The 14,135-nt window shown below is 37.1% G+C and overlaps 1 protein-coding gene across 1 annotated transcript; it reads right to left on the bottom strand.

Moving 5' to 3' along the window:
- Positions 1–991: 991 nt before the first annotated feature.
- On the bottom strand, positions 992–2,751 carry LOC149170654 (uncharacterized). The gene is made up of 4 exons (XM_089425671.1): positions 2,338–2,751; positions 2,106–2,212; positions 1,821–1,987; positions 992–1,698 (listed from the first exon to the last, which is right to left on the bottom strand). Exons 1-4 carry the CDS (start codon positions 2,749–2,751, stop codon positions 992–994), a joined length of 1,395 nt encoding a protein of 464 aa, XP_089281797.1.
- Between the last annotated feature and the right edge of the window lie 11,384 nt (positions 2,752–14,135).

The following is a 14,135-nucleotide window of genomic DNA, read 5'->3' as shown; positions in this document are numbered from 1 at the left end:
GATCATCAAAAGGTCTATGATAATGCTGGTAGAAAGTTCCGTCTATCTCCTCCTCTATCAACCAGTCATTTCCTTGTCTGTGCGCTGCCTCTTTGGATAGTTGATCTGCGTCTCAGTTTTGCTCCCTGTAGATGTGTCGACAGACAAATGATTCAAAAGATGTAATCAGTCTTTTAGCTTCATCTAATATATGCCTCAGTGAAAATGCATAGAAATGAGATGCATCATTTAGCCGGTTACAAACAATTTTAGAATCTCCAAAGTTATGAATGATATGTTTTGCTGTGCACAGTTCAACAAAGTTATTGGTGCCTCTGCCTAGGTTAATTTGGATCTTGTAGCAGTGCGATTCATTGAGGTAAAGGATGGCGCCACCCCCATAGCATGCTTCTTGAGCGGAGCCATCAAAATATACCCAGGGTTTAGATTTGTCTATGATTTCAGGACTGATGGTGCGTGGGGGGGCATTGGTTTCCACTTCGGGGAGCAATTCAAAATTGGCGATCATGTGGTGTAAAATGGGAGGCCAATGGGGGGTCTTTAAATTGAAGATGTCCTGGTTACGCGCAATCCATAATGCCCAGCATACGAGTAGTGGCATATTAATGAATTTTCCTAAGTGATTCTGACACCAAATATTCCAAGCTTCCATGAGATTGCGCCCTTGCCAATTTTTTAAGATTGGATAGTGAGAGATGAGGGATTGCCAAAATTCCTTAGCTGTATTGCAATTTAAAAAGATATGCTCTGTACTTTCTTCTTCCTTGCGGCATACATGGCACCAGAAGGGACCATAAAATGATCTCTTCATTAGATTGGTCCCGGTAGGGATCTTGTCGAAGAGAATATTCCACATCAATAAGAATTTATGTGGTGCTTCCTTGAGCTTCCAAAGCGTTTTCAAAGTTGGGAGGATGTCCTGTGGCTTGAAGGATTCCATGAGCCTTATATAACCTTGTCTCGGTGGGTATACTCCATGTTTCGCAAAGGCCTAGATTATCTCATCCGATCCTTCTGTGAGTTTGATATGTGCTTGGGTAAGGGCATCCGTGTAATCCTGCCATTCGTGATGCCATTGAACTGGTATCTCCAAAGCTCGTGCTGATATCCATGCCTGCTGAAGAAAGGAAGAATTGTTGTTGTCGCTGATGTGCTTGATGTAGGTTACTCCTCTCCTGTGAAGATATCTTAAAAGGTTTGCAGATAATCTATGGGCATTCCCACAGCCGACCCAAGGGTCCCATCCAATTCGAACAACATTACCTTCCTTGATGCGCCATGTAATACCTTCACGCAGAAGTGGTAGTGAGCCGATAACCGCTTTCCAGATATTAGATATGTTATGTCTTGATTCATGCTGCTGACAGAACCAGTCCATTAAATGCATTGGCTTGATGTATTTCACTTGTGAAACTCGAGTCCAGAGACTGTTTGTGGTGAGGAGTTGCCACCCAAGCTTGGTCGCTAATGCTCTAGAAAATAAATCAAGCCTCTTTATGCCCCAACCACCCCAACTTTTGGGTTTTGCAATGGTGGCCCATTTAACCCGAGCAAATAGCTTCCCCAGTTGGTGTCCTTTCCATAGAAATCTACAGCATATACTTTGTAATCTACTCAATATACCTTTAGGAATCCAGGCCAAGGTCATCCAGTAGACTGGAGTGGCTTCAATAACTGCTTTAATGAGAATCAATCTGCCTGCCCGAGAGAGATATTGTGATACCGTACCAGTAGTATTTTTTCCACTTTCACAGTGAGCCAAGTCCAGTCAGCAATCTTGTAACCGAGTGGTTTTAGTCTAAATCCCAGGTATTTTATACCTTCTGTCAAGTTCAATGAGGTGAATGGGAAGCGCTGAGATGCAAAGGTGAACTCATGTTGTGTGCATCCGACTGTAGTAATCATGGATTTGCTGTCATTTATCAACATTCCTGTAGCTTGTTGAAAAAGAAGGATTAAGTTTTGAAGAGTAGTGGTGTCCCCAATACTGCCATTTAAGAATATTAGAATATCATCAACAAATAATAGATGAGTGAGATAAAAAAATTCAGCGATTTTAATGCAAGTCAGCTGATTTCTATCTCGAGCATATGTTATAATCCTACTTAATCCTTCCATAATAAGTAAGAATAGCAGGGGCAAGAGAGGGCATCCCTGTCTGAGGCCCCTCTTTGAAGTGAAAAAGGAAGTAGCTTTGCCATTGAGAAGCACACTGTAGGACACATCAGTGATACAGCTCATTATCCATTTGATATAATCATAGGGAAAACCAAGATGAGTGAACGGAAGTCTGATGTAGAGCCAGTTTGTTCTATCAAATGCTTTGGATAGGTACACCTTTAGAATCATTCCTTTCTGCTTTTTGAGCTGCATTGTATGCATGAGTTCTTGTGCTGTGGCAATAGATTCGTGAATCTGTCTGTGATGAAGGAAGGAAAATTGTTCAGGAGATATATGACGTGAAAGAATAGGCTTCAGGCAGTTGGCAATGATCTTGTAAAGGCAATTACAGAGGGATATGGGTCGGAAATCATTGAAAGAGACAGGATTGTTCGATTTAGGGATAAGTGCAATGAAACTGGATTTGATGGCAGAGGATATTCTACCACTCCTTCTGCAGTTCTCCACAATCTTAAGAAGGTCATTCCCCAGGATATCAAAAAAAGCAATGTAAAACTCGATGGTCCACCCATCTGGACCTGGGCTTTTATCTTTTTTAAACCATTTTATAGTTGCCTCCAATTCTTCCATAGTTACTTCCTTCAGTAGATCTTCCGAGTCTTCTTGTAGTACAAACCCGGGGAAATGTTCAGCCACCCTCATGATCTCCATGATGTTTACATCTCTAGGAGCTTTGTAAATACCTCTGAAGTGCTCTGGTGCTAGCCTGGCCAGGTTCTTCTGAGATGAAACTGTCTACCCCCGCTCATCCCGCAATTCCCAAATAGTATTGATGGTTTTGCACCCATTGGAAAATTTATGATAAAACTTTGTGTTATCATCTCCCTCGGTAAGCCATATTGCCCTGCTCCTAAGTCTCCAACTTTCTTCTCTTTCCTTCAGAATATGTGAGCACTTCGCAATGAGGGAGGAGTACTGTTCTTTGCTCTCAGGAGTGGGAATGTCCCATATGATGAGTCCTCATGCAAAGAAATGACCCTTTCAGCCTCCCTCAGAGTATTGTCATCACAGATACGCTTCTGATGTGCCTAGTTTTTAGAGATCCTCTTAAGTTCATATAACTTCCTGATGAAGCCTTCTATATGACCCTCATTTTCCATAATAGGGTTGGTCTGCCAATAGTTAGTTACCAACTGTATGAATGAAGGGTCCTTTAACCAAGAGGAATTAAATTTGAAGGGGCTCTTGATCTTATGATTAATGTCAGCCATTTCGAAAAAAACTGGTTGGTGGTCGGATATGCCACCAGTTCCAATCCATTGACAAATGCGGGAAGTCTGTTGTGAAGTGATTCCTTGATAAGGAACCTGTCAAGTCTTCTGGCCAAGCTTTGTTCTCCACTGCGATTGTTTGTCCAGGTGTACTGTAATCTGGCAGAAGGAATGTCCACCCACTGATGATCCTCCAGTAGATTGGAAATAGTGTCTAATAAGGAGTCTACCTGCGCCAAGTGCCCCCAAGATTCACAATAACCCAATGAAAAGTTTAAGTCGCCTCCAAGTATGATGTTATCTGCCTGTAGAAATTCAAAAACCAGTAAGGTTCTCCAATAATTGGCTCTATCAGCACAAGGGCCATAGACATTGATGATGTGGATGTCCATCTCGATGGAATAAGAAAAAATGTCTAATCCAATGAAACCTCTGCCTCCCCAAATATTCCTGATCTCCATTGCTTTGTTACTTACCCCAATAGCTAAACCTTCGGATCTCCCGGACGCATCCAGTGCATGGAAGGTCCAATTGGGCAGCCAGGAGTTGAGAGTATGGATAACAGGTTCAGCTAAATAGAGGGTTTCTTGAAGAAATATAATATCCGACTGTGACGAGATGAGTAGTCTCCTCAGTGCTAGTTTTTTGGCCAAACTAGCAAACCCTCTGCAGTTATAGGAAATGATCTTCATGTAGGGTGAATTAATAATTTTAATTATACACATAAAAATTAAATAAATCATGTTGAATTGTGTCAATCAAATTTAAAAATATGCTGACCATTTAAAAGAATTAGAAAAATAGTTGTTTAATATTAATATTTTTGACGACTATGATATTTATGATTAAAAATTAGGAATATATAATTGCATTGATATTTGTGTAAATAAGATGTGGTTAGAAGATTTATAAAATTTCTCATAGATTAATAAAATATAGTTCAATATTTTATAAAATTAGTTGTAAATTTGTAAAGAATTTAAGTAAAGTAACTAGTTAACAAGAACCTCGTCTATTTTTTGTTGGTAATGTCTTGCAAGTGGTATTTGTTTCCCACTAATTAAAAGATCTTAATTATATTAATCATCTATCAAACTAAAATTTATACATTTATTTGGATTGAAAATAAAAAATTGATATTGATATTAAAAATATATTAATAGAAAGACATAATTATAGGTTTACTAACATTACCAATATTACATTATAAAGATTAGGTTTATAAAATTGTGGAATTTTGTTCACTAGTAATAATGTTTTGATAGCGCATTTGATTTTATACAATGGGTATATGTGAAGTTTTTATGTATGTGTACATGGTAAATTATGTATGTATGTTACTTTTAATATGGTTGAATATTATTCTCGTGTGTTCATAATCCCTTAGGGTCTTAGTATTAATCTCTTGGGTTTATTATTCCTTTGGATTTATAACATCAATCCCTTGGGTTTATATACCATTGTCAATCATAGCCAACCCTGGTTGAGTGTCACATTGTGACAAGGATTGTCTCACCATGAAAATAAACGATTTTTATTTTAGTGTTTATAATATTTATATTAGGGTTTACCAATGTTGGGTTTATAATATTTTCCCCTTGGGTTTAATATTATTCCCTTGGGTTCATAATCCCTTGTGGTTTTAGTATTAATCCCGTTGAGTTTCGTTTCCATTGGGTTCATAATATCAATCCCTTGGGTTTATAATATCAATCATGGTCAACCATGCATCTCACATTATGACAAAAATTGTCTCGAATTAGGGTTTATAATATTAGTCCCTTGGGTTTAATATTATTCCCTCAAGTTCATAATCCCCGGGGTTTTTAGTATTAATAATTTAGGTTTATTGTGCTCAAATGTCACTTTGTGACAAAGATTTTCTCAATATGAAAACCAACCATGGCCAACCATGATCAACCATGATCCAACATCACATTGTGAGAAAGAATTAACTATTATTATTATTATTATTATTATTTAATTAATTAATATTCATATTGTTATTATTATTTAATAATATTTAATTTAAAGCAACCATGGTCAACTATGGTCAATAATGGTCTCATCTCGAATTATGACAAAAATTGTCTCCGTTTACAGTTTATATAGCTTGGGTTTTGTTGTGCTCTACAACAACCCCCCATTTCATATCAAGTTTATTCTCAAAACTATAATATAAAATGGGTCCCTTTTTATTTTAATTGGTATCAACTTAGTATTATTAAAAAATATCCGAAAAACAAAATAAAAACATTACAAAACCTTTTTGATAAACCTATTAATTGGTCTTATAATATATAAATGAGTAATGTTTTATCATTGCAATAAAGCAATCGCAAGATCGCATGTCGCAATGACAAAGGAGGCATAACTTAAAGACCCATTGGTTTTCTCTGACGGGACAACACGAAAAAGGCTATCGGATATCGGCAATAACGAGTTATCATAACAAAACTCCCTTTCGCTATGATGCGATGCGATATCGCTATCAGCGATCGGAGATGTACCATGCATGCTTTTCAAAGTTCTTAGTTAACACTCCTGATGCGATGTGATATTTCTATCGGCAATCGAGGATTCCAAAAGGAACCAATATAACGATTTAAGTTTTCCTCGACGGCCGATTGCGATAAAGTTAAAAGCGCGAATTTCAAAAAATTGATAAAGCAGGGATATTACAATTAATTCGTATTAAAGGCCTTATCTTCCCAATAGTGATTCACTTGCGCTCAACCGCCAAAACATCCAAGGCATGCTTAAATGAATCATTCAACCAATAAACGATATGATGGGCATTTAAAGGATTGACAGGTTTTAACGACCATTCAATGAAATAGTAAGTCTAAAAAAATCTTTTCACAGATTGTATCCGCGGCCACTTTAAGTTAATCCTTCATCATGCATTGATTAATATATCTCGCTCATATTTGGTTTGCACTACCAATTCTCTGTATTACGTTCATTTTCACTCCTGTGCAGAACTCTTCCGAAGCAGTAGATTTAAGCAGAATGGGGAAGAAGTCTAAGAAGACTGCAATGGCCTCCGCTTCGCCAGCCACAGGACAACTCATCGCTGATCCAGGAACTAAAAGAAAAGGATTGATATCTGACACTACATGTCTAGGATTCGGCAAAACGACTTGGAAAAGTACCTATAATTTGATTGAAGCCGAAGAACTCGAGGTGACAGCAGTACAAGCCACAGTAGATACGACTCGAAAATCTGATGCTACTCTAAAGGATTTAGACGACTCTTTCCTTCATCGGATAGTAGCCCGGGAGCAAATACTCCCATATACGGATGTAGTGAGGTGGGCAATTGAGGAAATCCCAATCACAGACAAAACCTTTTGCACCATAGATGGGAGAATCTTCGCTTCATTTCAACCTAATGATTTGAGGCAAATGTATCATTCGCTTGTGCCAGAGAAGAAGTACAACAAGGCATTCCTGGAGAAATTCAGAGAAGAGAACGAAATTGAATCCGAACCCATTCGGGATTGGAGGCAAAATCCAGTAAAACACAAGCATGAGTCTTCGGGTAAGTACTCTGTTGATTCTCTATGTTCTCCTTATTGTTATGCTGGGATAATGATGTGTAGATTGTGGGGGTTACACGATTCCGCAAATTTCACTATAGAAATGGTTCCTTTGATGGAGGTGGCATGTAATAGTGAAATAATGGATTGGGCAACTGTACTGTCAGATAAGCTAGCAACCGCAGTTCTTGATTTTAGAAGCAAAACCTGCATCACTGAAAGGCTTATCCCCCCATTCTACTATAGTGCTTATATCTTAGACACCCTATGTTTTAATTCTGAATTTCTTGTGCTTGGATGGAGGTGGACTCCACAAGACCCCATGCCCATTCATATATACCATCAGAAGTTGTGGAAAACTTACTATAAGCACCATTTATACCAAGTCTGCAATGGTTTTATGTTACCCATTCACTACTCTATTTTTGATAAAACTGCTCCTAAGATTTCCTACCAAGAAAGAGTTGATTTGACATCCATAGGAAGATGGTTTCGGAGAGGAAAAATTTACTTATATAAGAATTTTCGACAGCCAAGCCAAACCTCATGTCCTCCCTTTATACATACCTGTTAAACTGTTAGCTAGGGAGATAGCCTATCAGATTATGTCCGAAGGAGTTACACAAACTCTAAAGAAAAATAAGAAGCAGGTTTAGCCCTCTTTTCCTCTAAGATGCGGTGTCTACGCTCTGCATGACTTTAAACATGCAAAGAAAGAAGCTAAAAAAATGAAGGCATTAAGTCTAGCAACTCTTCCTAATAGGTGATTTGATCCAAACAAAGTCGCCTATAATGCACTTGAACAAGAAAAATTGACAAAGTTTGATCATAAAGAAGATAATTTCGATGACCTATTCTCCTCAGCTGAGTCAATGTCCCAAGTTAAATCGCTGCCAGAATGGAATATAAAGATGACGGGTTAATTGAATTCAACAGACTTAGAGAACAGAGGTTGCAAACTCTGCCTCTAGATTTGTTAGCTACAACCCCAACGATAGAATCAAGCGAGCCTGAGCAGCGACTCACTAAGGAACCTCCTATTACATCAAAAGAACAGGAGGAAGTGCATATGAAAAAACAAGAGGAAACCCAGACGAAAGAGCAGGAATAGAGCATCATAGAGGTGAATGTAGATACCCAGATTGACCCGAAATTGCTCCAGGAATGGCAGCAATTCGACTCAATCATCAGCAATCTTGAGTGCTCAAGAGAAGCCGAAACATCAAAAGTGGCTGACACATAGGAGACAACTTCAAAACATGTTCCAAGTGGAACCAGCGGCCTACCCAGTTCTAAAGAAGTAGAGATAATCCCTAAGGACCCCTCAGATCAGATTATTTTGCAAGTAGAAGAAATTCCTCCCTTAGATGTCTTTTACAGCCCAAGACACAAGGTTGTGGTAAAATGACAATGGAAAAGGAGAAGGACTGATCAACCTTCCCTATTCCATGAACAAACAGTGACGGGAAATGTGGTTTGGAAAGAGAAATTTGATCCCTCTCATGACCTAACAAAACTATCCCAATACGCTGGAGCCTATTCGGCAGCTACAATAGACAAGGCATCAGAGGTGAGTAATTTATTAAAAGGAAAATACCAGGAGATCTTTTCACTACAAGCACAATTATCGGAGGCACAACAGAAGGCGGAGCAAGCAGAACAACAATTGTTTACACAACAACAAATAAATAATCACTTGACTAAACAATTGCAGGAAGAGAAACAAAGGATTGATTACAATGCAGTTCAAAAGCAGAAAGAGCTGTCTGAGGCATTGGCACAACTAAAAGCAGCGAATGAAGAAATGCTGAAGTCGAAAGATGAGCAAATTGCTCAACTATCAGCCTAGCTAGAGAAAACGAAGAATCTTCCACAGCTAGCTGAATTCAGAGCAGAGGCATTACAAATAAACAAGGCATTGAAAACAAAGATAAAGCTTTTATGTCAACAAATCGCACAGGCGAAACCTTTATGCGATTGGACGACATCAATAAGTGAAAAATCGGAAAAAGCTAGAACAGACTTGGATCAAGCCGATGAAACACTAACTAATTTTCTTGAGTGGCAAGACACCGATCAGGGACAGGCAGCTAATTTACCAGAAATCTTAGAATCACATAAGGAGATATTATTTACTGAATGGCAGTCTCAGTTAATGAAAGGAGAGAGAGAAATTTCAAGATGCAAATTAACCAAAAGTAATTTGGTTGAATTGGTTAATAATACTCTCTACTTGTCTAACATGATTTCTCAATGTACTCCAGGTAAATTGACAGCGGCTAAAACATTGGAGCAGTCATGTTATCTAGAACTAGAGAAAAATGGGAGATTAATCATAGGAATTAACAGTTTGACATGGGACACCTATTGGTTCTTAGTCAAACCATACAGCCAGAGAGCCGCCCTCAAATGCCTCACAGATGCAATCGAGTATATCATTCCCGATATACAGGATGCCACCTATGCTGCCCAACTCAATTCTCATCTCAACAGACCACCAGAAGTGGAGCCAATGCTTGTGATATGCCAACTCAGGTTTAAAGGCAAACAACCTAAGTGATAATTCATGCCGCCGACTGCCAGATTGCTGTGAAGGAGATATTCAGAATCAAATGATACCAATTAAGTAGGATTTTATTTTCATAGGTAGTTAGCTTAGTTAAGTATTTATAGACCCTTTCATGTATTTAGAAAAGGTCGTAAGTTTTTTATAAGACTTAAAACCTGAAGTTTCACTACTGTACTTTAGGCATATTCTCTTATAAAACTGGGCCAATCATTTTGATTTTGACAAAGAAGCTTTAATGTGGATGTGCACTACTGTCTTTGTTTGAAAGTATTTCTGAGTCGGAAGAAGAATTTCAAATAGTGATTGATATTGGGAGTGATTAGCAGCTCATATGGTACTATTATCTATGTCTGAGTTCATTCCTTTTATATGAATTGTCATTTGATCGCTTTTGCTATTATCGGATATATGCATGTGTTTTTAATAGCATTCTTTATTCCTTCCATTATTGGATGTTTATAGTATGCTTTTCTTTTGATCATATATGTATCGATAATATAAATGATAAGTGTAGCAATATTGTGTTAATCACTTTGTTTAACTATTTAAACAAAGTAATCATTGAATGAATAAATGTCTATGTTTATTAGATAGAGTCATCTATATTCCTGTCAATAAACAAAGATCATCAAGCGCTACATTTCAAAGAATAATAGTTCTCGAGATTAGTAGTAGTTCTTTTATTTTTGCTGATAGATTAAGATATTCACCTATCGTTAGATTAGATAATCAATCGTTCATCCACCCCTTTTATTCATTATTGGGAAACTGGTCCCATTATACCTAGTTTGAGCCACCATTCCAAACGGAGAAGGAGCTGTATTAAGGTCCGGACCGGGTGGTTATCCCCCGATGTTGATACAAGGATTTTCGGGGCATCAACATTTTTGGCGCTAGAAGGAGGGCATTCAATCACGATGAAGACATTTTACAATTTTTAACTTCCGAAAAGTCCTATGATGATCAAATCATTGAGGAAAACGAGCATGACCTTCAAATGAGAGGAAAACACGAGGAAAATTCAATCCCAAAGCCTGTGGTGAAGCTTGAGGATCTTTATGATATTAAGGACAAGTTTAAACCTGTGTCCAATACAAAGCTCCAAAGTTCCACCTTAAGGTTTGAATTGATAAACCTTGGCACTGAGCAAAATCCTCAAAACATTAATTTAGGATTAGGACTTTCTGTGGAAGAAAAGGAAGCATTCATTAGACTGCTAAGAAAAAATAAACATGTTTTTGCTTGGAAATATGACGATTTAAAGACATACGATACATCCATCATCCAACATACCATTCCAATGCTTCCCGAACAGAAACCAATTCAACAGAAGTTGAGAAAAATACATCCAAACTTAGAGAGTCAAATAAAATCGGAACTCAATAAACTCTTGAAAGCTAAGATTATTTTTCCTGTTCGGCACTCAAACTGGGTCTCTAATATGGTGCCTGTCAGAAAGAAAAATGGCGACATCAGGATTTGTATAGATTTCAGAAATCTGAATAAGGCGAGCCTAAAAGATAATTTCCCATTACCTACTATGGAGCAGATACTCCAATCTGTGGCAGGCTCTGAGTTGATGTCCTTTTTAGACGGTTTTTCAGGATATAACCAAATTTTGGTCCATCCTGATGACTGACTCAAAACCACATTCAGAACAAAATGGGGAACTTATGCTTATCAGAAAATGCCTTTCGGACTTATTAATGCAGGAGCCACATTCCAAAGAGCGATGGATATAGCTTTCAAAAGATTAATTAGCAAAACAGTAGTGGTCTACTTAGACGATATTACTATATTTTCTAAACACAAATCCAATCATTTGCATGATTTAAATCAAATCTTTCAACACTGCAAAAGGTACGGTATTTCACTTAATCCCAAAAACTCCTTCTGCGCTCTTGACGAAGGAAAGCTCTTAGGTTTTATTGTTTCTAAAGACGACATTTATATTGATCCGGACAGGATTAAAGAAATCTCTGAAATCCCTTTCCCTCATAATAAAAAATCCATGCAGTCATTTCTAGGCCAAATCAATTTTGTCAAAAGATTCATTCCAAACTTTTCTCAAATCATTTTGCCACTTCAAACTATGATTAAGAAAAATTCAGTCTTTAGATGGGGATCAACAGAAAAGGAAGCGTTTGATTTAATCAAACAATCAATAATCAATGCCCCCACTTTAAATACTCCTAATTTTTCTAATCATTTCACATTGTATACTATCGCATCCGATTTGTCTTATGCAGCAGTACTCACACAGATTAACAATCACAACATAGAAGCACCCATTTCATTCTATAGTTCAAATATCCAGGGTATTGAATTGAATTACTCCGAAGTAGAAAAACAAGCCTTTGCTGTATATAAAGCTGTCAAACATTACAGACCCTTCCTTTTAAAAGCCCATAAAAAAGTTATAGTTCCTTTCCCTGCGGTAAGGAAACTATTAATCCAAATGGAATTAGGTGAAAAAAGGGCAAATTGGGTTACAGCACTTCAATAATATCACTTGGAAATTAAACTAGCAAAGATTGTTAGAGGCCAAGGTTTTTACAGGTTATTCGCAGGAGCATCCAACATTCAAGAATCAGGTGATACAGATGAAACCCAAGCGATCAACGAGATAAGTATTACTGATTCTGAATCACAATATGTTGACTTAATATTTTATTTGAAAAATGGATATGCACCTCCTAACCTATCTTACAAAAACAAAAGGGCCATTAGATTAAAAGCAAAAAATTTCACAATTATTGATGATGTGCTTTTTAGGCAAAATTATGATTCAATCTTATTAAGATGCCTAGAAAAACCTAAAGCACAAAAGGTTTTGTAGGAATTACATGATGGACCAGCAGGAGGAAATTTTGGAGCTGACACAATAGCCCACAAAATCATTCATGCTGGATATAATTGGCCCACTCTGTTTAGAGATGCTCATGAATTTGTAAGGAAATGCCGAAATTGTCAAACTTCTAGTGGAAGACAAAGAAAGCCAGCTTTCCCTTTGCAACCAGTCAACATTGAACAACCATTTGAGCAATGGGGATTGGACATCATTGGAGAAATTACTCCACATTCTTCCAAACAGCATAAGTATATCCTTACTGCTACTGATTATTTTACTAAGTGGGTTGAAGCAATTCCTTTAAAGACAACAAATTCTGAGGCAATTATAGAATTCATAGATCAATTCATCATTACCAGGCTTGGTGTCCCAAATGCTCTTGTTTTTGATAATGCATCTTACTTCTCAGGCAATGCTATGTTTGATTTTGCTATTAAAAGAAGATTTAAATTGAAATATTCTGCTAATTACTATCCCCAGGGTAACGGTTTAGCAGAATCCACAAATAAAAATCTGATTAAAATTATTAAGTGGACTATCGAACAAAATCATAAAAAATGGCACAAATCCTTAATATTTTCACTATGGGCTGATAGTATAACGCATAAGGCTTCCATAGGTTCTTCTCCGTTCAATCTCTTGTATGGAAAAGAAGCAGTGCTACCAACAAATCTTGTCCTTCCTTCTCTGGCCCTAGTTCAGTTTATTGAGAAAAGCCCTTATTCTTCTATTCAACTTAGACATGACCAAATTCTAAAATTAGAAGAGGAAAGAGAAAAAGCCAAGGTTATTCATGCAAAACATCAACAATTTATCAAGTCATCCTTTGATTCGGCCTCATCTGGTTCAAAACAATTTCAAGTCGGTGATTTAGTTCTAAAATGGGACAAAGCCCATGAAGATAAGGGAAAACACACCAAGTTCCAGAAGATGTGGCTGGGGCCATTTCAGATCTGTGAGAAGATAGGCTGTTCAACCTTCATATTACAAGATTTATCAGGTTTGAGAGATTCTCTCCCTGTTAATGGCCTTATCTTAAAAGAATTCTTCAATTGAGGAGGTAACCCCTTCTCCTTTTTAGTTTAGTGGAATTTTGTAGTAAATAAAGTTGTAAGGTATCTTCCATTGACCTTTGATGTATTTAGAAGTTGTTCAAAAGTAGTGTTGATATTTTCTTTTAAAATAATAGAAGTCTTAAACAAAAGGGATAATTTCTAGGAAACTAGGTATAATTGCATTCTGAAACCACACTTCAATTTTTGTGAACACTTCTCAAAGTTTAGAAGTATTGTAAATCATTTTATGTTTTCAAATTGGTCACAAAAAGGTTTTCAATATCAAAACAGGAACTAATCCAACTTCAGCATCTTTAACTCTTACCCTGTCATCCATTTACTCTTAAGGAGAAAATTGTCCATCCCACTCACCAAAGCTTATGATTACTCAGAGTGTAATTCTAAAATATTTGATATAAAAGATAAGAGGTCTTATTACAAGCCTACTTACCATGATCATAGGGAAATAGTTTAACCGACATTACCAATACTGCATACCAAAACAGGGTAATGGATTAGAATTATAAGACAAGGGGTCTCATCACAAGCCAGCTTGTTCGGTTAAATTACTACCAGTGAATGGCATTGTCACGCAGCTGGTCACCAAAACAGGACAATGGTCTTTTATCTTACAAAAGAACAGAAAAGTTAAAAAGGAATGCAAAATATGAAAGCATGTTTTGAATTCATTCTGTTAATCATACTCTGAAATGGATGGGATAATGG

The sequence above is a fragment of the Pinus tabuliformis genome, chromosome 4_2, assembly GCF_031772625.1.
Source record: "Pinus tabuliformis cultivar Carrire ecotype Pingquan chromosome 4_2, CPIR1, whole genome shotgun sequence".
NCBI classification, from domain to species: Eukaryota; Viridiplantae; Streptophyta; class Pinopsida; order Pinales; family Pinaceae; genus Pinus; species Pinus tabuliformis.
The sequence above is the reverse complement of the archived record's forward strand: the minus strand, read 5'-3'. Positions and strand labels throughout refer to the sequence as shown.